The 24345-nt window shown below is 46.8% G+C and overlaps 1 protein-coding gene and 1 long non-coding RNA gene across 3 annotated transcripts in view; both read right to left on the reverse strand.

Annotated features, from left to right (window-relative positions):
• The window catches only part of CLIP2 (CAP-Gly domain containing linker protein 2), an 80744-nt gene that overhangs the window by 39179 nt on the left and 17220 nt on the right, over positions 1-24345 (reverse strand). For both annotated transcript variants that reach the window (XM_072882228.1, XM_072882229.1), the window contains exon 3: positions 2976-3514. In XM_072882228.1, coding sequence (XP_072738329.1) covers positions 2976-3514 — 539 coding nt within the window. The remainder of the gene's footprint in view (positions 1-2975; positions 3515-24345) is intronic.
• LOC140660875 (uncharacterized) lies at positions 7840-13945 on the reverse strand. The gene is made up of 3 exons (XR_012045519.1): positions 13889-13945; positions 12181-12282; positions 7840-8647 (listed from the first exon to the last, which is right to left on the reverse strand). It is a non-coding gene; the product is annotated as an uncharacterized lncRNA (long non-coding RNA).

The raw sequence follows: 24345 nt of genomic DNA on the forward strand, positions 1-24345 counted from the left end.
TGTGCTCCATCCACTGCGCAATTACAGAACACACATGTCCTCCCTCACTTGAAAAGCCTTTGGTGGATCCCATCTGCCCAAAAGCCAGTCTGAAATAAAAATATAATCTTTCAGAAAAGCATGGACTAAGAGTAATAAAGACAACTAAAACTGTACCAACCCATAGAGGACAAGAGCAAAGATTTACTCAGGGAATTTGAGGCAACACAGGTTAGCCCAGAATTATTGTTGACGTATTCAAACACTAAACGTGATTAGCTGACTTCTCCATTACTAAAAAAAAGCCATCTGCCAAGCCAAGCACGTGTTACTGAACCATAGCAGCAAATTATTTCTTCTTCTTGCCATTATCTATTCTCTTCCTGGACCTCTACTACTGTGTGCAAACCATTACTGAGGTTTCTGTAAGCTGAGCATTCCTGCTAGAGCCAGTGAGGTGCTGAGCTCATTCCAAATTTGCTCTTTTGGAGCTATTTATTACACTAACAAATCATAGCACAAATTTTATCATATAACATCTGGGGTGGATAAATTAGCAGGCAGGGAGGGCGGGCTTTTAAGGATGCACCTTCATTCAAAAAAAACCAAGCAACACCACCCCCAAAACCCCACAAAACAACCCAACAGAAGCCAAGGGGAGAGATGCTAACAGTTTGTATTGCATGGGCATGCTGAAATCTCAGTCCGCCTGGGCCCCACTGAAGGAAGCAGAGCATTAAGTGGACAGACCCTGCCTCGGTAAGCTTACAGTCTGGAGAAGAGAGGGGTTAACCAATTAAGTCTGGAGAACGTTATTCCATTGCCTGGCTGGTTCAGAAAGAACAGAGCCAAGTTTACCATAGATTTTCTGTTTTGCAGTTTACCTTCTATGACTGATGCTCCTAACGTGGGAAGTTCTCACATGAGCACTCTCCCCACTCCCTGCAACAGGTAAAGGAGAAAATGGGAGCAAGCAAATAAACTGATCAAAGGAGGATAGATTCCCCAGGTTCATTTTTCCCCACATGTGGCTGCTTTAACACACCGACATGAAGCATCAGTCTGTGTGTAAACAGAGAATGTCTCTGCTACCTTTCCCTGCCCACCCCTGCCCCGGGGACCAGCAGGGACAGCAGCAGCTTTGCTGACAGTAGGGATGGGGAGGGAAGAGAGGCAGACTCTGGCGAAGTCAGGAAGACGACAGACAAGCGACAAACCCTTGAGCAGCTGTCAGCTTCTGCTGTGATACAGAATGCAATGCACATTTTGGGGAAAAATCTGAGAACCTTTCTCACCTCTACAGCTAGATCTACAAGCCCACATGTTCACACTAGATTTACAAAGTGTCACATCCGGTGGGCACAAGCAGAACCCATCCTCTCTTTTCCTCCTCCGAAAATGAACCAACTTTAAATTGTTTATATTTTATTTAAATAAAATGAAAACTGTTGGACAACCCAACAGTGTTTTGGTGTGCAAGTGCACTGCTAGCTTTGAAAGTGTATTTGTAATGCCAGAGATGCCTGCCATATGGACACAACAGATCCCGAAATCCCCAGAGCAGGTTGTGCCACGTGAAGTTTTGCCTCAGAAGACACGCGTGGCCCGTCACAGCCGCTCGGTGCTCCCCAGGCACCCAGGGCTGCTCTAACGTGGCCCAGCCACCCAGGGTCCCCGTCGGGCTGCAGAGAGCAAAGCAATCAACTCCATCAGCTTCAGCCACAGCCTGCCCAGGGCTGCTGCTATCGCCAGCAGAAAACCCCACTCTCCGAGACCACAAAGGACACATGAGACTGCCTCTGACACCCCCCTGCGCACCCTCCTAATTCACATTGGCTGCAGAGCAGAGTTCTACCAAACCCCTTTTAATAACCAGATAGCAAGTCTGTCTACACTTCCCTGCTACCACTATTGGTATTGGAACCAGGTGCCCCAAAAAGGAAGCGCTACATAGCTAACTTTAAATGGGAGCCAGATTGCCCAGGATGCACAAAGACTAACCCTCTGCAACCTGTCATCGCTGTCCGTCAGTCACCTTTATCTTTTAGATCCCAGGATATTACTGGGGATACAGTCGCAACAGATCTGTGCTCAAATGCTTGGCTCTTCCAATATTTGATATCATAGTATGTATCATACACACTAAACAAAACTAAACTCTCTTTTACAGAACTGCAGAACAAAACTCAGTCTTTCCATGCTTTGATATCTTTTTTTCCTTCTCCACCTCCACTGAAAGCACTACTCCTTTGCTGGGACACAAATGGTGACAAGCTTGATGGCAAACTTCCGGCAAGCCATTCTTAGCAGAAGTGTGGCATTTTGGCTTAAAGTCATTATGTACTCTACTCTAGGCAATGAAAACAACAACAGAAATCAGATGTGGAAAACCCATCCATCAGTACAGTGATCTCTCCCAAAGTCCTGCCCTTTTATAAAAATAATTGCAAGTTCCTTTCTGTAGAGGAAAGGAGTTAGTGTCATATCCAACATACAAAAACTGAAGCACCAGAAGGGAGCGACTAGCTAGGAGAGATTCTTGCAAATACTTGCAGAGTATGCACAGCCACATGCAACAAGACACTGTTGCAAATTCCTCGAAAGCCCCAATACACATCATTATGGAGAGTATCAATGGATTAGAAAATAATCAATGATTTTTCTTCTATTTCCCTCTCATGTTTGAGTTGCTCTCTCTCTGACCTCATTCTACGGCTCAGGACTTGTCCAATACAAGAAACACTCTGCAATATGTTGTCTTGCATCAATGTGGGAGAGAGAGACATGTCCAGAAGACACAGCATCCCAAACAACAGTGAATGCAGAAGTTCGATGCCTGCTTGGTCCAGGCCTCCCCCTTCCAAGACCACACTGTCCCACACCTCACCACCAACTCTGTCCTCCTTTTGTCTCGTCCTGAACCTGATCAGGAACGCCTAGGGAGGGGACAAATTCCTGTCCTTTGCCTTTCTAGGGGGACCCCGCGATCAACTCACCAGCACACGATCTCCAAGCCGTAAGTCCTTCTCCCCTTTTTTCACAGACCCACTGTCCGAGAGGTTAGATCCAGACTCGTTGCCCGTCTTCATGGCGCTGTTCAGGACGCTCTCCCGCAGGGGAATGACGCGGGTGGAGAGAGGTGGCGTGGCCGTCCCCGAGTGCAGTGACAAGTTCTGAGCCGTCAGGGAGTCCACGGAGGGGGCGTCGCTGCCCGAGCCCTCGGCCACCGGCTGCCGCGTCAGCTTGGACGGTCGCGTAAAAATCCCCTGCAGCGGCTGGCATTCAAAGTAACGCACTCCACCGACAGAGCCGTCATTCTTACCCACCGGGTCATCCAGAACGACCCCTGCCCACTGGCCCGGAGCAAATTGCGTCTCCCCAAGATACTGGATCACACCTGGCTTCACTCCATTTACCCAGACACGTTCGCCCACCACAAAGTCTCCCAGGAAATCATCGCCCACCTCGGCAACCTTTGAACCCGACTTCTCGGCGCTGGCGGTGGAGGTGGTACCCTGCTTGTGTAAAGGTGAGCCTGCGAATCAAGGGAAAAGAGGTTTTGGTTTGAGGAGAAATCCTAAAAGGCAGCCAAAACACCAGGAAAGGGCATTTACAAAAAGGAAACATCTGGGACCACGACTTAGGTCGCAGCTTTATACTAGGTGACGGTTAAAACCTGAGCAACCCCGTTACTTACATATCTTCCTCAGCTGGAAAGTAACCTGCACAGAAATCCCCATACGCTGCCCAGTTTCTGCAGGTCTTGCACACAACATAAAGAACCGGCCCCGTGTCTTCATCCCCCTTTATAACGCCGCTTACCCCCAGTCCTGTCACAGCACCGAGGGGTATTTTGTGTGGCAGCACTAATGCGAATAAGCTCAAGAAGACAGGAGTGGTGGTAAGTGCTTAAGATCAAAAGGAGACCAATGAACTTCTGCTTTGAAGAAAGATGCCAAAGTCATCCTTTCATCCAAAAATTGGAGGGGGGGGGGAGGTACTGATGTTTTAGTACCTGGCACTGTGAGAACTCCACATGTCTGTATACAGGCAAACAGTCAGTCCAAGCATTGAGAGTCCCACCAAGGGCATTAATAGCTCCTGTGGGACCACGCAGCTGCCTTTGCAAATTACTCAGTTTTCCCAGCTGCTGCTATGCCCTTTGCTGGAGCAGGACCCGGCAGTGAGCAGACACCTGGGGTATGTTCAATACAAACAGCGTCTCTATAAACAGGAAGCATCTACGAACCCCCCGCACGCACAGCCTTCCCAGGGCTGACACGCCACACGCTGAACTCCATAAAACCTGCAGTGAAGAACGCTCTTATTCCGGCATCAGCCCGTCACGCCGAAGCCAGACCTCCAGCAATGCTTTGCTGCGCTGGGAGAAGGAGAACTGGGGGTGATGCTGGAAATTCACTGTCCCACTCCCCGCCTCCAGCGTACCCAGCACTGGCCAGATGTGACTGGCGTCTGAAGGGGAACAAAGACAACCCCAGCAAACGAGTGAGCAGTGACCCCAGCGTCAAACACGCCTATCACAAACTTCGGGCTTTCAGCCTAGGCCCCAGGGGAACGAAAGAAAAGGACATATGGACTCCATTAAAACACTCTGAATGCTAAGGCAGGAGGTTAAGTAAAGCCCTAAGAGAAACCACACAAGAGAATGAGGAAATAAGCTTGCAAAATAAGATCCAGCAAGTCATATACTGTGGTCCTTCAGTCATCCTCAGCTCTTGGTAGCACTGAGGTCCCAAGTCTGCATCTCCCCCACAGCTGGTGTAGGGGGTGTGCATGAGACTTGGTCCCACACATCCCACGCTCAGTGAAAGCTACCTGGACTCTTCAGCCAAACTTTAAGCTGAAATTTCTGGGTGTCACCAACCAGAGAAGCCTAAAGCACACCCAGGAAGAAGTTTTTATTTGCTACCAGACAAGGCTGACAGAGAAAGTCTAAGCAGCTGCAAAGACAAGTCAAACTCGAGTCTTTATCTGAAATGAACTGTGAAACTTGTTCAGCTCCAGCCATCACTATTGCTCAGCCTGCGCCATTTCTACAGCTCTTTCAGAAGTAATGGGCCTGACAGATCAGGCTCAGCTCCTAGAAAGCCTGAAGAACATAAAAGCTCTCAAACCAAGATACTTAAAAGCTTTGCTAAAGGTCTAATGTCAGGGGAAAGAAGAGAGCACCAGTGCTTCAGTACTAGCATAAAGAACCTACAGTTTCTGCTGAACCAGCTGTAGTAAGAGGGATTAATATCGACACTTTGGTTCTCATTAGACTCCAGAGTCAACACTCTTGACAAATCTCTATGGCACAACTGCACCAGTTTGTTTGTGGCTCCTGGAGGACAGCAGCACCTCTGCCTGGTCTGAACCTGATCTGAACTAGGACAGAGCAACAGGTAAGGCATGATCATACAAACCCCTCTTACGAACAGAATCGCCTCCAACTTGCTCACTAGGCTTGGTGGGCGGGAGCTGGAACAACTCTTGAGAAAGTTAGCTAAACGGGGCACGCACAGCACAACACGCGGGGCATGTTCAAGAGGCCCATCCTGCGATGGGCACAGAAAGGGCAGCGCCATCAATACTGTTCCCCGCTGGGAAGGCTAGCAGCAACTGAGTCCGCAGCGCTCCCGGCAAAGCTCAGCCAGCTCCCTGGGAGAAAGGCATGTGCCGTAGTCCCTGAGCTGCCTTCTCTTGGCATTTGGGCCCTGCTCTGAAAGCTTCCTCAAACTCACATGTTCTTCATTAACTAATTTTTTTTTTTTTTTGGCAAATGCCTGACTTTCAAGCTTGTGTTACTCTCAATCTTGTAAAAGATAGTACCTCAAAAGGAGCTCCATTAGGGGTATGGCATTACATCCAAGAACCAGTTTCACCTTAAAAACTGAAAAACAAATGACTATAAGGATGCTTAGAGCTTTTGATCTTTACAAAAGACTTTAAATAAAAGGGGGGGAGGAGGAAGGTAACAGGGCTCCATCCATGTGAACCATAAAGACAACCATAAGCAGAAAACAAGGCCACCATTTTCATTTCGGTGTTTAATAGCACAAGACAGCAAAGCAGTTAGATTAGGAACCAACAAGTTACATTTTTAAAAGAGTCTTTCAGTTTAATAATCAGAGATGGCTACAGGGGTTTATCACCAACAACATCTGTGATATGTATCTCTCTCCTTTCATGGGTATGAGAAAAAATTAAATTAGAAACACAACTTACATCCTGGTTTCATGCTCGGCGAGTGCCGTAACACACAGATCTCGTGCCGCTGACACGTTTGCGACAGACATATGCAATGTGCCAAGCAGAATAGCCAAATTCAACTCTACTGTACAGGGAACTGTAAGTGCAGAAGTTTGGAGGGGCTCTGCATCTGTATTCACAAAGGATCAAAGCTGTTTTTCTAGTCTTGCTGGAGCCTGAGTTTCAGCACACTAGCAGTCTTTATGAGGGCTGTTAGTTAGTGATCAAGATACAGGTTACATTAGCTCTCACAAACACCTCTGCAACATGGCTGGCATAAGCAAACCCTTCAGCAGTGAAGCTTAAGCAAAGAAAGGCAGGAAGGCTGCCCAAGGCTGAACAAACAATGCAGCAGAATTTAAAACCATGTCTAGACCCATCGTATTTCACTGCAAGGGCAAACACCTTCAAAAACTGACTTGGAACGGGGCGGGGGGGGGGTGGGGGGGGGGGGAGAAGAGTTTATTGGACTCTTGCTGTAACATTGTGTTCCCCATAAAGCCAAAATTTTAGCGGGACTTTATACACTCCTGTCCGACAGGCAGGGCTGCCAAACTACAGTAATTATACCGTCTCAGGGAAACGGTCTAATCGCAGGCTCCTGAGCAGAGCAGTGCAGTCAGAAGCATTATTATTCTTTAGCATAAAGGTGAATGATTCAAAAAGATAGGATTTAAGTGAAGAAGGTGAACCTTCTGGCAGTTCCTTATGGCCACACTGTAGAAACTTGGTATTTTATATGACCTTCATTACCCACATATAAATTAATAACTAAACCACCAATTTTCCTACGGTGCAGCTAACAGGCTTTTCTGTACCAGGTTTTCAGGGAAGCCAAGAGTCCCTATGATCAAGCTAAACCCATTCTTCTTGGCTTCAGGTCTGATGGACCCATTAACTAGATAGCCAGACAACATCCAGAGCAGCTCGAGTAGACTAAGCTCTGATCCTCCCAGGTAGGTATCTAGCCACCAGCCCTCCAGAAGGCAAAAGGTAGTGATGAGCACCTTGTCTTCGATCCCATGAGTATCTTAGGGTAGCCCAAAACAGACATCAGCTGACAGCACTGCTCTCCAAGACCCAACATCTGGAGTTACCCGCTCTCCAAGCAGCTCTTACAGCTTAGAGGAAAGCCACCCAAGCGCCCAGAATTCCTGAGCTTTCTCCAGCCTACAGGCGCCTACAGAGCTGGTCTATGCCCCTGTCGTTTGGATTTGCTGTTTCTGGAGAAGAAAAATCTTATTGTTCTAGTCAGACTCCCCAGTTAAGCACCAAGTTCCAAGAAACTCACTAACAGCAAAGTGAGGGTACAAATCTCAGGTATGAAGTTGAGAACAGAGTCACACAAGAGAAACAAACCCAACAAAATGTAGATTATTTCCTACTCCAACCCTGTCGTTATCTGGTGATGCCGATCGAGAAGCCACAGGAACTCTTTGAATGTCACTATTAGGCATCTAACTCAGCAGCTCACCTGGAAGCCGGCGATGAGGAAAGCTCTTTCCTCCTTGGAACAGGAAGATCTCCCTCGGCTGCTCTGTCCAACACAAGCCTCGCTTGCTAGATAGGACTGCGACAGCAGCTCCTCCCTCCCTCCCTCCCTCCGGGACCAGGCTCCAAGACACAACAAGCAGTAAGCAGGAACTCTTCCATTTGGGCTTTCCAACTTTATAACCCTATTGTGTTCATTAGCCGGCTCATTCTTCTCAGTTTAAATGGTCTTCCTGTAGGTCACAGCTCTCAGGGCTGAACAACAACTTATAAATCAAAGTCATACACAGCATCCGCTAAATGCACATCTTATCCAACTCTAAATCTCTATTTTCCCTTTAGCTTTCCTAAAGCCCACGCATGATGCATTAATAATACCCATGGCAGACCTGGTGCTTAGGGCCCTTTTTGCAAACTCGTCCCATCGGTTTCAGGGGCCCACAGTGACAGGGTACCCCACACTGACAGGGCACCAGTACTTCAGGAGCCAAACAAATTCCTCTCAGCCAAGAGCTGGAGAAGTTAAAGGTTTTAACTGAAGCTTCGGCCTGTTCACACGGCTCTCATTACTGTGTCAATGAAAGCCACGTGTCCGAAATCCCTGGAAGCGCAAGGACTTCTGCAAACAGGGGATGGGCTCTTCCAGCTCTTGGAAACATCTGCTGTAGGAAGGGGTGAAGAGACAGCTTGATGCAGTACGGGAGCAAGAACCCCCCCTTCTGAAAGTTGAAGCAGGAGGGACAGAGCACTTGCTCTGCAGCGTCAGCAGGAATAACCTTCTTTGCAGGATCCCCGATGTGCCATCCACATCCAGCGAAACCATGCATCCCCGCGCTCCCTCCACATCTTTCGACCTCCCACCGCACTTCAGTTGCTCATTTCTTATCACCAGGCAATTGAAACAAAGGGGAAAGGAAACTTGTTTCTAAAGGGGAGGAGGGAGAGGAAGAGAAAAATAGTTTAGCATGAGAAGCGGTGCATAGTGAGTATTGCCCATGCATTTCCTACTCCCTGCAGAACCCTTTTGTAATCTTACTGCTCCCGAGACACATGCCAGGCACCCCAACTGCCAAAGGAATCAGAAATGCAACAGCCTGGTGTGTTGCCATGGGAATCAGGAGACAGGCAGTTAATTGATAAAATGGAGGCACATTAGATTTAAAAGAAAGGGGAAAAAAAAGGAAAAAGGAAAAAAAAAAAAAGATACACACCAGCGTAGCGTCTCATGCCAGGAAGGGAGGGAGAAATGAGAAAACACATGACATCTACAAGAGAGCTTTCAAGTGCCCCTAGGAGAGGTCTTTTTCCTTCTCCATTTTAATTTTCAGAGGTTTTTACTGTCAAATCCTACCACATCACAAGACAGCCTGACATGCAGCACAGAACTGCCTGTCCATTCCTGGGCTGCGTTCCCTCTCCATGGCAATCAAGCTTCTCATCCACTAGCCAGCGAGAAAAGCTGCACCAGCCTGGCAGAAGTGTCACTGTCACGAGACCTGAAGACACTACATCCCCATCTCACTGCCCCGCGCTGTAGATGTCACTAACCTGTGACAGGGCAGCATGCCTTGCAGCTCGTGAGCATCTCTCAATGCACAGCCCTGCGACCAAACTAACTAGTCAAAAAACTTTGGTACCAGCTCTGCTCCCTCCCAGCCTGGGCAGGGCTTCAGGACAGTCCCATGACCAGGGGACTGTAATGCCCATTTGAAGCCAAGAGATTTAGTCAGCTGGAAAACCCCACTGCTGGCCACAGGGGTGCCAGCTAAAATGAATAACGTATGGTTTTGCTGCCCCAAGGATTAGGTAAGAGCCTAAAGAGGCATCAGAGCAGCCTGGCTCCCTGCTTGGTTCAACGCTCAGGTGATGAGGTGGGGATGTGGTCTTCGGCTGGGACGTCGGACACTGCCCCTGCTCAAGCTGCAGCCTCTACTCAGGGCACCAAACATTTGTGGTGGATGATACTTTCCCATCAACAGACCCCCGCTCTCCAGTGCGAGCTGGAGGTGTAGAATAGCAGGGCGCTGTCTTTACGACCAAGTACCTATCAGCTCCTGGCTCTGTGTTTTTTACCCATTGCTTTTACACTGCAATTACTGTAAGCCTCTCTGGGTCTGCAATACCATTTCATCTCCAAGCACAACACTACAGAAACTCACTAACCGATGGAGAGCAGAGCTGATTAGAGCTTTCCCTACAGAGAAGGGAATGAAGTAGGACAGTCCAGAGCATCTGTTGTCAAAGGCTCAAGCCTCAGTCCCTACTGACTACCATAGCTGGTCTACCAGGCAAGAGACAAGGAGGTACAACCTGCTGCACCTCCAGGAGCGGCCACCTGCGCGGCAGGGAGACAGGGCTTCACTCGGCAGCGTCAGCAGCAGCCACGCAGGCCGACACGGTCTCCCATGGGAGAAGGGCTGGCTGCCTGCTGCCTTCACAGCGGCCGGTGATGGTGAGACCTCACCACATGTAATTTCTAGGTTCCCACATAAGGACTGGAGCTTCTCAAAGCAGCTTGGATTACATAAACATGACGATGTTGGCAATCAAGTGAAAGCCAGCCCACTCTGCCATACCCAAATTCAAATTATCGAGCACAGCAACCAAGCAGCTGTTTTCTGCAAGATTTATCATGGCCCTTTCAAGCTGCAGGATAAGGCAGAAATAGAGAGGGGAGAAGTGACTGCGAGAGAAAGCAATGCTTTGCAGGCGATAGCCGAATGCCTGGCAGCACATTGTGGGAGGAAGCAGCCCAAGAGATTTATGGCTGACTTGGAAACAACGACTGAAAGCTCTGCAAGTTCAAAGCTGAAAAGTTGGGGCTGTAATTTGGCACGGAGATGAGCTCTGCATCTGGCACGCTGGAAATCTATTGCCCCTGCTGTTCCCTGGAATAACACCCATGGTGTGGACATTAAGATCCGATACAACTTCAGCATCACTGGCTCTAGCTCCTTTGAAGAGAGGAGACATACCTAGAAAGAAACCTGCAATGAGGAGGGCAGGAAAAGAGGACAATAAGAAAGCGAATGAGAATTATGAACGAGCAAGCAAAATCGAATGAGAACCACTGCGAAGTTGCTTTGCACTGAATGCAAGGAGATGCCCATTGAGGCAGATATTTGTCTTCACAAGGGCAGCTGGGAAGGGCACTGAACCTCAAACAGACGTGCTGAACAAAGGCTTTCTTATAAAGGTCTCATTCAAGAGGCTGACTGGTACGAAATCTGCTCTGCCACAGGCGAGACGTGCATTCCTGGTGCCCGCTGGAGACAGGAGGGATGGACGACCCTGGGGTTTACCAGCTATGCTAGATCAGATCCAGTATAATACTTAAAAGAAACAAACAGCAAAGATATATATGTTATGTGTGACCATTTTAAGTTTTTCAAATAAACAATGGTATTCAACAAAACACGGAAAGCAGATAGGTTTTGGCAGCACAGGGCACTAGGGAGGCAAGTGACTAGTAGAAAATGCACAAGGTTTCTTTCACTGAGGGATAATTAACTTGCAGCATATGGATGGATCTATTCATCTCAAGATTACAGTCTTAATTTTTACATAATTATTATTTTTAAAACCTTAAGTATATTCTTTCAACGTTCATGTTTCAATATGCTGTTCAACATTTTCCAGTCTGAAAACAGGGCCCATCTATCACACCTCTGGAGCAGCACCCTGTTTTCCCAGAAAATAATGAAAACAAAAATCCCACAATTTTAAGGGTGTTTAAGGTTTGACAAAGAGAACAGAGCACCCATGCCTTCCTCCCCAGCTTGTGCCACCCCCGCCCCTAGAAATAAGTCACAGACACATTTGAAAAACTAGGACTACGCTAAAGTAACCCCTGGTGTATTACGGAATAATACAGGCTTAATTCTTCCGTAAATAAATAATAAAATCACTTCAACTAGAGAATATTCCGCATGGAAGCATTATTCACCGTAGCTTATTCTAACTAGAGAATATAGTTTTCCATTTAAACAAGCCCTTAGCTGTAAAGATTCAGTAAGTCCTGTCCCCCCAGCCCCCTATCCAAACGGGGTTACCTCGCCCAGACCATTGCAACTACCAAAAGACTTAAGGACAGAAAGCAGCATTAGGAAGCAGCCTGGGGTAGCCGAGTACGGATACGCCCGTGCGACAGCCCTGAGAGCGAGAACGCCAACTGAGGGAGATACCCTTACAGGAATGGCTCCTACCCCGCACGGTGAGCTTCCTTCCAGCAGCCCAAGCGACGCACCGCGTAACACAACCTCCCCTTGAATCACCACTAGGCACTCACACGCGTCTCCGGCTCTCCGGTTGCATAGCTGTAGTCACACCATATGTTCAGCTTCTTTATAAATCTAGCACAAAGCTAACTTCTTAGAGTCTTTTCAAAGAAGCAGGGAAAAGCTTGGGAACGAGCTCAGGCTAAACCCGCCATGTCTGCAAACCCCGGCACATACATACGTGCACAGTTGTCCACGGTTTCTTAGGCTGTGGGAATTTGTGAGGCACAAGCGTAGTTTCGGGGCTGCTGTTACGGAAGTGAAGACAGCTGCTCTCAGTGAGCTGATCCGATGACAAAAAGAAAGAAAAGGAGGCAGACACAGGTCTTTAATGAGACATTTATAAACGATTTCCCAGGCAGAGCACTGGCACTAGCACAGAGAGAGGAGCAGTCTTCAGGACACCTCCTGAACTGGAGAAATTTATCTTGAGTACCAAACATTGTAAAGAGCAGCCAAGCAAAGCATAGTGCTTTCTCTCCACCAGAAAAGCAATCAAGCAGCAGGGTTTTGAAATTTCACAGCCTTTTTAAGTGTAGGATTTTTGCTCAGGCATCATTCCCACATAAAACCCACTTGGATGGACTCTGGTGCCATTCCTGACCAGCTACGGCACTAACTGAAAGAGATGAGCGGCCAAGCAGTACATTGCTCAAGCAGGCACACGCAGAAAGGCCATTGACTTATTCACTCAGAAATGATGGAATTAGCTCACTATCAATAAAATGTATAAGAGAAGGTACCAAAAAATAGCGTGGCTTGATCCATCAAGAGAATAATTATTACTTTATGATCAGACTGGAGCCAGACCAGGGGATCAGCAGCTCCAAGAACAACAGCCTGTACAGGGAACGTGATGCAGGAGAAGCTGCTGTGTGTGCGTAACTCGGGATATTTACTCGCGGGACATAACCTGAGCAGCCATGCACAAGCAGAGTGGCCGTACCTTTAACAATCCAGGGGAAAGGAAGGTTAAATGACCAGGAGAGAGCCTAGTTCGACTCTGACTTTGGCATAGACTGCCTTTGGGCATAGTACTTACTCCAGCTGTACAACAAGCATTATAACCCTCTCTTACATTCTCACAGGGCTCAGATGATCTAGTTACCCCATTCAAGTCAGATTAGCTCTACTGTAGTGCAGCATTTTGCCTGGCGTGACAGCTGATGAGCCATGCCGCTCATACCTGTGCTCCTGCTGTGCTACCAGCTCAGGACCAGCAGCACTTTGGAGGCCCACGTGCCCCCAGCTCAAGCTTAAAGCATCCTTTAATTCAAGCCCGGGGTGCATTGGTGCAGCTGGAAGCTGCAAGCTCAGGCAGCAAGTGTTCCGCTGGCACCCAGGAGGTCTTCCCCATGTGAAGGGCTAGACATGCAGCAATAGACCACATCAGTAAGATCTTCCCTACTCTTTCTCTCTTGACTGATAACAACTTCTCATTAAATGTTTCCTAGGTACAAGCACAAGCTTTTCTCCGAGTTTCCGATATTACTTTGCTCTGCTTCCCTCTGGCAGGCATTGGGCTAATCCTCACGGTGATTGCTCTTTGCAAGAGCTCAACAGCCTGCAGCCGTGCAAGGTACTTTCTCATGACTTGTCTGCAGCTAGTCTTGAGGGAAAAGTACAAAAATGTAACACCTGACATGTAATAATGAAGGAGGATACATGGTTAGCTCCTTATCAGCATGCTGAGAGGCTTGTTTTCAGCATAACCAGCTATCCTGGAAGACAGCAGAGAGTTAAGCCACTGTTAATTGAACCACTGGGATGGTACCAGCAGAAAGGCAAGCACCATGCTTTCTATCTTGTATGTAGGTTTTTTCCCTTCTCAACAGAAACATGACAGCAATACAATTATACCATCTCTCTGAATCACCCATCCAACTTGCCTGAAAGAGGGACACTTTGGGGGCCTTCTGCAGCATTCCTAAGATCCCAGGGGAACTGTAGGAGAGGTAAAGACCAACATCTCTTAATTGCCAAACAAACTTGCGCACAACCCTAGGGCTGCACTGTGCTGAAACACAGCTTTGATTCATTACTTCATCAGCCATTTATTTTTGCAGCCATACATCCATGTGCAGATCACGCAGACTATACATCTCCTGCGAAGGTCACACAATAGACTGATTGTACACAGATCCACGCTACGCAGAATGCAGAGTTTGTTGGGCTGGTTTTGTTTTGCCTAATCTAATAAAAAAGATATTCGAGAGCAGATTAACACTGAGTCATCTACTTTATTCCAAATATCTGGCTTAAACAGCTAAGTATCCAATTCAAAAGGCAATGAGCCATACATGAACAGGCACTATTTGCAGAAAATCCAAATCACCTATTTGCAGCAGACATCTAATTTTTTTATTTTTTGAGAAAAAACATGACCATGATCCACATCTGACCCTAAACACTCTGAGCTACCTGCTGTGGGTCTGTATGTTCATATCATATCTCAAACCCAACAGCTGTAAGTCTCAGTGATCACCAGAAATGATACGTTATACCCTTCCAGGGGTGACGGTGGGTAAAGTGAGAAGCAGGGGGGGGGATTAAAAAAAAAGATCCATAACGTGAAGTGAGAGATCATGGACAAAGCTGTGGGAGCTAACTAGTTGAGCTGTACAAAATCTCCGTACATGGTCCCACCAGGCACCCTGACTACCCTTGAGCACGCAGTACGCTCGCAATCCCAGTACATCTTACTGGTTAGAAACATTCACATGTGAACTGACCCTCTCTCTTATGCTGCTGCTTCAAAACTTCATCAGATGATCAGTTTTATGCTTTTATCCTCCGAACACACCTGGCCAGGGCACTAGTCAGCCAGTGAGGATGAAGTCTCCAAACCCTTTTTTGGGGTCAGGATTTTCTCAATATCATACCATCCTTATCTAAAATTTTGTGTTCAAGGTCTGCATCAAGCCCTTCTAATTTCTGGCAGGTTTTTTTTAGCAAATACATCCAAATATAACATTCTGCAATAAGCAATTCTGTGAAATAAGTTATACAGCAATACATAAGGCTCCTGTCATCTTCAGGGATGTGAATCCTAAACAACCGTACAGGTTTAAGTGTGAAATAAGACAAGCACACCCCAAGTGCAGTACCGAGACGCTTGCCCTATATGCTCCATGACTGCATACCCTCAGCCAAATTACAAATGCACTAATGTTCACAGATGCAGCGCTTTAGTCAATGAAAAGGACTACGGGAAGCAGTGTCAGAGAGGGAAGCTGCTGCTCCCGGTGCCAGGAGCGGGAGGCCAAAAGGCCAGAAGAACCTGCTGGCCAGGATAACTGTTCCACTTTCACCTCTGACTCACAGGATGACACGGGGCAAGATTTAGTTCTCTAAGTTGCCTTGTGTGTAAAACACAGGTAACGCTGACCTACCTCGCAGCCCCAGGATTCACAGGCGGTGGTGAAGCATTCGGAGTGTCTAACCAGAGAGGTTTCATCTGTGCAGAGCAGGCTTATAATTAGAGAAAGCAAGAATGACTTACAGCTTGTGCTTGGTAGGAATGCATAAAGCAGCTTGGGAATACTCCTGTACAGCAGTTAACTCCTCTGTAACGCTGCCCTGCAAATTAGAGCACTGGCAGCACGCTAGATCACACAAAGCAATTTCTGAATTCTTGGTGTAGGTTTGGTTTTTAAGAGGTACTCATGGCAAAGTTCATCACTGCCTTCCTCTGCAATCATTTAAAATCCCCACGCACAAATATTTCCTTTCTCACAAAGAATTCTGTAAACAAGACCATGCAAGTAAAGCGCTCTGCTGCATCCTCTGGGCCAGCCACGACCCAGACGTAGCACAAGAGGACACACATTTACTGTGCTGGAAAACAGTCACATTTTGTAGTGGAGAGACCATCAACTGTGTTCTGAATGGAGTTGCTTAAGTCACAGACAGCCCAATTTTGACAGCTCTTATTATTTTATAGTGAGTATTGTGATACATGGGAGTTTTCCTACAGACCTCACTACTGCATAAAAAATAAATTAAGGGGATATTACTTTCTAGCATCTTTATAAAAAGTAAATAAATGTCCTACTGGACTCAAAACAAAGAGAGCAAAATCTCTGTATTCTAAATATTTTAAGGCTTTTGTGGAGACAAATTCACCCATTTAACTGCTTGCAAGGAGGATGCTCACATGCAAGGTCAGTGCGTGATGGGCAAATCCGACCAACAGCCAATACCGTGTAGCAACAGTCTGATGCCCCTGTAATCCTGTGGATTCTCATCCCAAATCCATCTATGCCAAAGGGAATCTTTCCTTTGATTTCAAGGAATATTGGCTCAGGCCTCTAATGATTAATCTGCTCTTGCAGGACTAGTTCAATTGTTCGAGGCAGAACATGCAGGAGCAGATTCTGCCCTGAAGCTGCACCCTTACTCCAATGGGTGTAACTGCAAGCATACTGATGTTACTACAGACTTACACCAGCACGGCTGAATAGGATTTGGTTCATTATATTCAAACCATCATAAGCTGAACATCTGTGGGAAGCAGATTTTCTTTCCCTGCTGTTCTGCAAGGAGCTACAGACAGAGAGAGCAGGAGGGCGTCTGACCTCCATATGCCTTCAGTGTGTGCTTGCATCTCATTCTACAAGGAGTGCACTGAATATTAAGGATTAACTATATCAAATCCTTCTAAGAGCATCTAATGATTAAGACAATTAAAATCAGACTCTCAGTTGTCTCTAGATGTCACCTGCAAAGCTGATTAAATCAAGATTGATTCAATGCCCTTTTATATTGCTTGGAACGCATCAAACCACTTCTCCTTGGGAGAGGAATGCTGCCAAAGCTCCTCTCCCTCCTCAAGAGGGGAACCAGAAGGGGTGGGAGAACCACCACCTCCAAAAACCCCGTAGAAACCCCAGTACCAAATGTATTTCAGACTGCGGGATGGCAGACAGAGTGGCTCATGAAAGGGACGTGTGAGCCAAATACAAGCCCTATGCAGATAGCCAAATGGTTCGTCCACAACCAGGCCAGAAAACATTTGACTTCTGGATACGCAGTGGGGATTAGAAGCAAATATGCAGGGTCTCACAAGAGCATCAGTGTCCGTGAGCGCGTGGATTTGTACAGTGATGTGCTCTGCACGCAGGGCACTCCAAGTCACCCCACAGTAACGATGAACAAACACGCTCAAGCTCTAACGATCACTCAGCAAAGCTTCTCTGGTGGTTGTCGCAGCTCCTACACCTCAGCCACCACAGTTCCCCTCCCTGCCTCACTTCTCCATTTGAGCTCCACATCAATCCTAAATCAGCAAACCAGCAACTCTCGTTTGTAGTTTTTCCTGGGCAGCCCTTGGAAACACACTCTGCTCGTGTGTTACTTTCAGATATCTGATAACTTCTTGAACAGACGACTGCCTGTGTGTATGTGGATACTGTAGCTCTTACTACCGATGGACAGATAATGTGCTGATACTGTAGTAGTCAGAGGCATTTGATCTTAAAACATGCTTGTTGGCACCTTGTCCTCCCAACTCCCCTAGGAACTGAAGATGCCACGTACACAGATCTGTTAAGCTAAAGCAAGAACTAATCAAACTTCAGACACCGATGGCATTTCCAGCAACGATCACTGCTCTGACCCGAGGAATATCCATTCACACTTGCAGCATGGATTTAATCGAGGACAGGGCTCAGATGAGAGCTGACAATACCGATCACTCCATGAGGCCTGAAGCGAAACAGCAAAAACAAGTGTTTGCCAGAAATAATAGCAGCCTCTGGCCCCACGACGTGGGGTCTTTTCTCTCAATTCGCCAGTGCACAACACCCCAAGTTAATATTAATCGAGAGCCACAAAGCCTTTGAATAGACAAGAATTAGCTCCCTATGTCTATGCCAGTCAATCAGCTGCTCCGGACACTACAATCCCATTTCTTTTGTTTCGGACAAAACAGTAGTTTAGTGTCTTTCATATTTATTTGGGAATGAGAATTAATAGATTGATACAAAACCAGCCTCAGCACTCTTTCTTGCAGCTTTATAAAAAAGCCTGTGTTAAGACACTGCCAAACCTTTGATGATTACCTGAGAATAACCTGTCCAAGCTCTCTTATTACCGAGGCGTGAATTCCTCATCAAGGACACCTTCCCTCCCTCTGTTTTACTGCAAAATAATCCCAGAGGCAACAAATTACTTCTTATTGCTATGCATCCAGCCAATTTACTCCAACAGAATCCTGAGAAACTTGAGGGGCAAATGATGGATTTCCAAGTTAATTTACCAAGATATGGCTCTTAACCCTGTTGCAGATAAATAAAAAAGAATGAAGATTTCCCACTGGGGAAGGTAAGAGCAAGGCACTAATCCTACAGAGGAGCGAAGGTGGTAGTGAGATTTAGACTCCTCCAGCAGAATTCATGCAGGTATAGCTCATTAATGATGGGGCCCAGATGTATGCAAAGAGACTTATCCATACAGCATTGCTGAGTCTGAAACTCGAAACAGCCCTCAGAAGATAACTGCATTTCTAGAAAACAAATCAGAAAACAAAGTTAACTCCCTCCCCACCCCCCCAGGAGACTCAAAACCAGATTCAACCCTGATAAAAAGATTACGCCGTGTAATTTTCAAAGGAAACCTCCTTTAATTGCAAAGAGGGACTTGGGATGTAACCCATGGAGTCCAGACTGTCCAACCCTCTGTTGGCCTCTTCTTATTCCCCGACAGTAGGAGTGACAGATCACACTCCGGCTGGAGCGACGGCTCTGCTCACGCATCCCACCTAATGCAAACGCAGCGACCGCACCCAGCGAACCCCTCCCAGCTGCCGCCTGAACACCGTGAAGCTCGTGCCCTCAGCACAGCCGCAGCCGTCCCCCAGGACGCAACCGCCCTCCGCCGATCAGCAACCAGAAACCACGCGCAACTCACCACCCCAACAACAAGCTCAGCCCAGGCTTATAAAACCCTCGTTACAACATACTTACTTTAATTACCCTATGGAGCCAGTCACCTAGTGCTCTTTAATGGCTCTGTGAGCGCTCCAGGCTGCTTCGCTTTTATTTTTAGTGAACAAAAGCGTCACACAGTATTTGCAAAGGCAGACATTATGCCAGCAAATATTAATAGTTCTATGCATTTATTTTTCATCAAAAATAACGTATGTACATTTATATGAAAACGAGAAGGCATTCCCAGGCTCCTGGCAATACTGTATAGTTTAGCTATCAAAGTACAGTTTTTGGCGGTAAAACCGGGCACCCACTGAAAAACAGTTTTGATACTCATAGCCACGCCTAAATACGATAGTCAGGCCACAGATACTTGCACCTGCCCACTCAGAAAGACAGGAGCCATCTGTAAAATTCAAGATCTAGGCTGGATTCAGACTGGACGCGTTTAAGTCTCACAGAAAATGTAACAGGTTTGGGCTTTTCCGCCTCCAGCACTGAAGTCCCAGTGTTGCCCAGCTCCATCTGCAAATACTAATTTTCCTTTTTTTCCTCCCCATTTGCCAGAATCATTTAATTGAAGAAGAGATTTAAGAACCATAAAAAGCACTGTAAATGAACACCAGAGCCAGCTGACAGCAAAATGCAGTATGAAAGGCAAGACTTTTTCCTCTAACCAAGTTACCCTAATGCTGCTCCGAGCAGACAAAAACCACTCTGCAATGCGCACGCTTCCCTTCCCAGCGGCGGTCACCGGTTCCACCAGCTGGGAGGGCTGCGTGGACCCATTCGTCACAGCTTCCATTCTCTCTCCATCTTGCAACTCCAGGCAAAAGCAGGCTTTTCCAGGAGGAGGGTGGGAAAGAAACCAAGACATATGAGCTTTGTAAGTAACAAGAAATCCAAACGTTATATCGAGCCCTTTACCAGCGACCCGCACCTTTTCCACAGAAACCTCTCTTGCACATGGGGTTGAGAGCAGTAGTTTTCTTTACTTGAAGCATGGGAAATAAGCCAATGCATTTGTGGGAAATCCTCTCCTGAGACAGCTGAAGATGAATTTTCAGTCTGGTTTTAAGGAAAATAGTTACCACAAAGCAGCAGAACTTCTTTTTTCCATTGTTCCAGCTTTATGAGAGAGAAGGGAGGGGGATAGTCGGCGTGGACACCACTCATCGAGGCTAACATTTTCCCAGGATCCCTGTCAGGTGCCAGTCCCCCACTGACTTTCAGTGGAAATGACCATTTCGGCTCTCCTTCATGGGAGAAAAAAAAAAAAAGCCCCCACCCACAACAAGCCAATGCACCTAACCCAGAATACCACCACAATTATACCTCATGGATCTTTGAAAGCGCCAGCTCAGGTAGGAGACACTAACTCTCCACTCTAGGAAAGTTCAAAGAGGACGCTCCATGAGCTGGTAGGAAACTGGGGCTCCAAATAAGTTTTCAGGAAAAAATAACTCTGATATACTGAGCCAGCTTGTCACACATGCTATGACTACATCATATTTGGTCTCTATAGAAACCTACAGCCATGAATTGTGAAATTATATATACATGCACACACAGCATCTTACATCTGCATCAGTCCTCTGTTCTGTTACTTGAGATGCAAGCTGTCAAGAGCACATGGAAATGTTTAACAGGGTACATCTCCACTGCCTGGGAAAGGAAGAGAGATGAGAGATGGATGAGACACTTGACTTTCTACAAAAGAACATGAACAGAGTGCTGGGTAACAGAGAAAGAAGGAATCAAAGCATCTTTGTGTATTCCAGACTAAGAATAAAGGAAAGTACATCTACTTGCACTTTTGCAGACAAGACTGATCAGCTTATGGGAAGGTAGGAGGAAGAAAGCGTGAAGCTTTTCAAAATTCATTTGCATCTAATGGCTCTCTGACAACTCTCAGGTACAACTGGAGAATGAGCACCTTCTTTTGACACCTGATCTGGAAGATATAACCTCGATGAGAGGCCTTTCTGAGCCAGCCCCAGGCTACCAGAGCCAACAGACTGTACACTGTTACAGTTTAATTCTGCACTTTATTAGATTTATGGTTTTCTTTTGCAATTATATTTCAAGCTTTTGAGATTTCTGTCTTCCCCCAAGGTAGCAAATTCATAGACATCAATGTTGTAGCTCCGTATTTTGCAATCCAGACCACACTGGTTTTCTTCCATCAAGCTACAGGGCTCAGGTGGTTCACCAAATGCCTAAGAAAACGGAGAAGTCTCTTTCGGCATTTCTGGCAAGAGGCAGGTAAGCGTGGAGGCAACCCATGAGTTCAGAAAAATCCAGTACACTCGGATCCCCCTGGAGTCAGGCAAACCTGACAGTCTCCCAGGAAGCACTCAGTGCACCGACACAGTTCACAGAGCTCGTTCAAAGACAGCACGGAGCAGAGCTCACGGTTTCTGCGGGGCTTCTCAAATGCCTCGCGTACAGCCTCCTTCACACAACTTTTTAAGACCTGATGTAAAGCTTGGTATCTTTAGAGGATCTTTCCATCCCAGCAGACACCCAATATATCACATGAAGGCACTTCCTTGGACAGTGACAGAAGAGGGAAGAAAAGCAGAAAAAGCCCTTTGCAGTATTCACATTAAACACACAAAAGAAAATTGTTTTCAGCCTCTCCATCTCTGCCATTGTCCCGCTGTACATTAGAAAGGCTCCGGCACCGTGATACCAGGGAAAGCACTCGGTGCTGACTGCACACCACCAGATCTAACAGCCCTCCGGCTGGCACGTAGTTACCTCCTCTTGATAAGCTTGGGTTATCAGTACTGCCATGAATTAACAGCAGTGATGATGCACTCAGAGGCCAGAGGTTGGGTGATGCAGGTTAGCAGGACAGAAGAGTGAGAAGAGACAGAAGTCTGTGGCCCAGACCTGATTAATCCCTGGAAAGGTGATGAAATCCAGCCTCCATGACCATCTACCAGCAGATCCTTTGGCCGCAGGCATCCTCAAGGTTTACGTCAGTGCCTGCTGTGGTTAGGAGTTTAGTGATGTGGACACTTGGCTCTGAAATAGAGCTAAACCACTTTGACAGAAAAAAAGACTATTTTCTCTTGGAGTTTTTCCCCCCCAAAGGCCTAATCTCACGATTGTCTGTGCTGCGGCTGGGCCCCACAGTCAGCACAGATGCTGCCGCTCTCAGAGAGGGGCACATAGGCAAGTCAACAGGATTTGGGGATGCACAGTTTGCCCACCACTTCAGATTATCGTTGGAAAGGAGCGGAGCAGGAGGCAGCGAGGGACTGGCCAGGCCTCTGGAGAGATTTGCAGGAGGAAGAGCAGGTACAAGCCATGCACGGACACAGCAGTAGCTCTTGTGCAGGACACGGAGCAAGAAGACGATGTTAGGGATGATGTCAAAGATGACGCTACAAGCCCTACTGCAGCTATCCAGCTAGCACACGCTGGGCAAACAGCCCCGTTGCGCTCTGTTCTCACCTTCCAGGTAGGAAGGGCTCAGTGCCGCGATCGCTCCGGCAGCTCCGTGCCTCCTGAAAGCCCCTGCACCGTCCCGAGAGGCAGAGGAGCAGCAGCACAGCTCACAGCACAGCGGTTGTGCAGTACCAACCCACCGTCCCAAGACTTCTCCCCTTCTCCATACACACATTTTTCCAGGAATATAACTAACTCATTTTAGAACTTCTCAGGCAAAGGTCAAAGTCAGTTTGATGCAGATTCTGCCCGCGCTCAGCCGGCTTTGCCGCACATCTATCCCAGTGACAGATGGCTATAGCTGAACAAGGCACAAAAGCTCCAGCGAACAAGTGCTGCATTCAGCTGAAAGGCTGCATCGGACCCCGGTGCTGACTGTCCGTGCTGACTAACTCTTTCATACCACAACACACGCACCGACTGTTTGCCGAGACGCCTCTGTGCACAGCCTCCAAGGGGAAGACAAGCCTTGGATCTTTTCCCTCATTTTGGTTTCAGGGGGTTTTTTTTAAGCGATAAAAATCAACTGAAAATAACTCCACGCCACACTGCAATTATAAATCCAGCATGAAGCACCTTGAGAGATTCACGACTGGTAGCTAAATAGTCACTTCACTGGAGTCCTTCAAATTCATTTCTCATTCATACCTAGGTGCTAGGAGAAACAAGGGGGAAACACAGAAATGGGTCTGGGGAATAACTTCCAAATAAACAGCCAAACCTATAAAACCTTATCCTAAGCATTTCCTTTGTCAATTTGCGCTTCCCTCTAGCAAACAGATATAAGGAGACTTCAGTATCTTTGATTTGCATACTAAATTAAGAAATTAGTCTTTCTAATACTAAAACCCACTCAAACACAGCAAAAGTGCAATTCGAACGTTTATGTCTACACCTAGGGCCAAGTCCTCAGCCGAGGAAGAGCAGTGCTGCTCCACTCCCTCTGATGCTGTATTACACCGAAGGATCTGGAACTCAGCCCATGATATCATGCAGCGACTGGCCCCTCAAACAAGACCTTGCACGTGTGCAAAAGAACAGGTTAAAACTATGGCTTTTACAATACCGTTCAAGGAAAGAATGTACAGAGTGGGAGAGATGATATATACACTATCAGTCACTGAAAGAAGAGAAAGCTCAGCTGAAGAAATCCATGAGCAAAGCAGAGCCCCCGAGGTGTAATAAGGGAGCAGAGCCAGGGTCGCTCAGCAGCGAGCAGGGTCTCTGCATGACAGTCCTGTGCAGAGGTTGTGCCTGAACCACCCTCTCAATGGAGGCTGGACAAGGACACGTGCCCCAGCGCAACAGAAACTTCGGAGATGGGGGTTTTTGTTTGTTTTCTTTAAATAACTAACACTTCTGCATTACTCTGACAAGAGACAGCATTCTCTGGTGACCCTCATTCTTGCAGTATCGTTATCACAGACTAATTGTAGCATGCTAAAGCAAAGTTTATCGCCAGTATTATCCCCTATACTAAAAATGTTGTCTGACCGGTACAAGGCTTTCCTGCCTCTGCCAAACGCTATATATTTTTGGGACTGAAACATATAGCAAAGTAACCAGGCGTGTGGGCAGTAGCCTGAATTATTATGGGACAAGAGGCTGACAGATCTCAAGAAGCAACCAGCAACACTCTCAAATGAAAGTGTAATATCCTGAATGTACAAGTGATTGATAGGATGTATATAATCCTGATGCTTTTCCCCAGAACCAAGAGGAAAGCCCTTTTTAACATAGTGAAAAGAAAAGCATTACATACAAAACTTGCACCTTGAATATTTGCTCAATTATATCTAATAAAAAAACAACCCAGCAGAAAAAGAAGCCAGAAAAATGAGTCCTAAGCAAAACACATCTCAAACGCTTTTGAAGCATTAATTATACTGCATAATGGCAGTCTGTATAGCTTATGTATACACTGGATATAGATCAACGGACAGTAAAGCATGTGTATG

Source organism: Ciconia boyciana, chromosome 17, assembly GCF_034638445.1.
Source record: "Ciconia boyciana chromosome 17, ASM3463844v1, whole genome shotgun sequence".
Lineage (NCBI taxonomy): Eukaryota > Metazoa > Chordata > Aves > Ciconiiformes > Ciconiidae > Ciconia > Ciconia boyciana.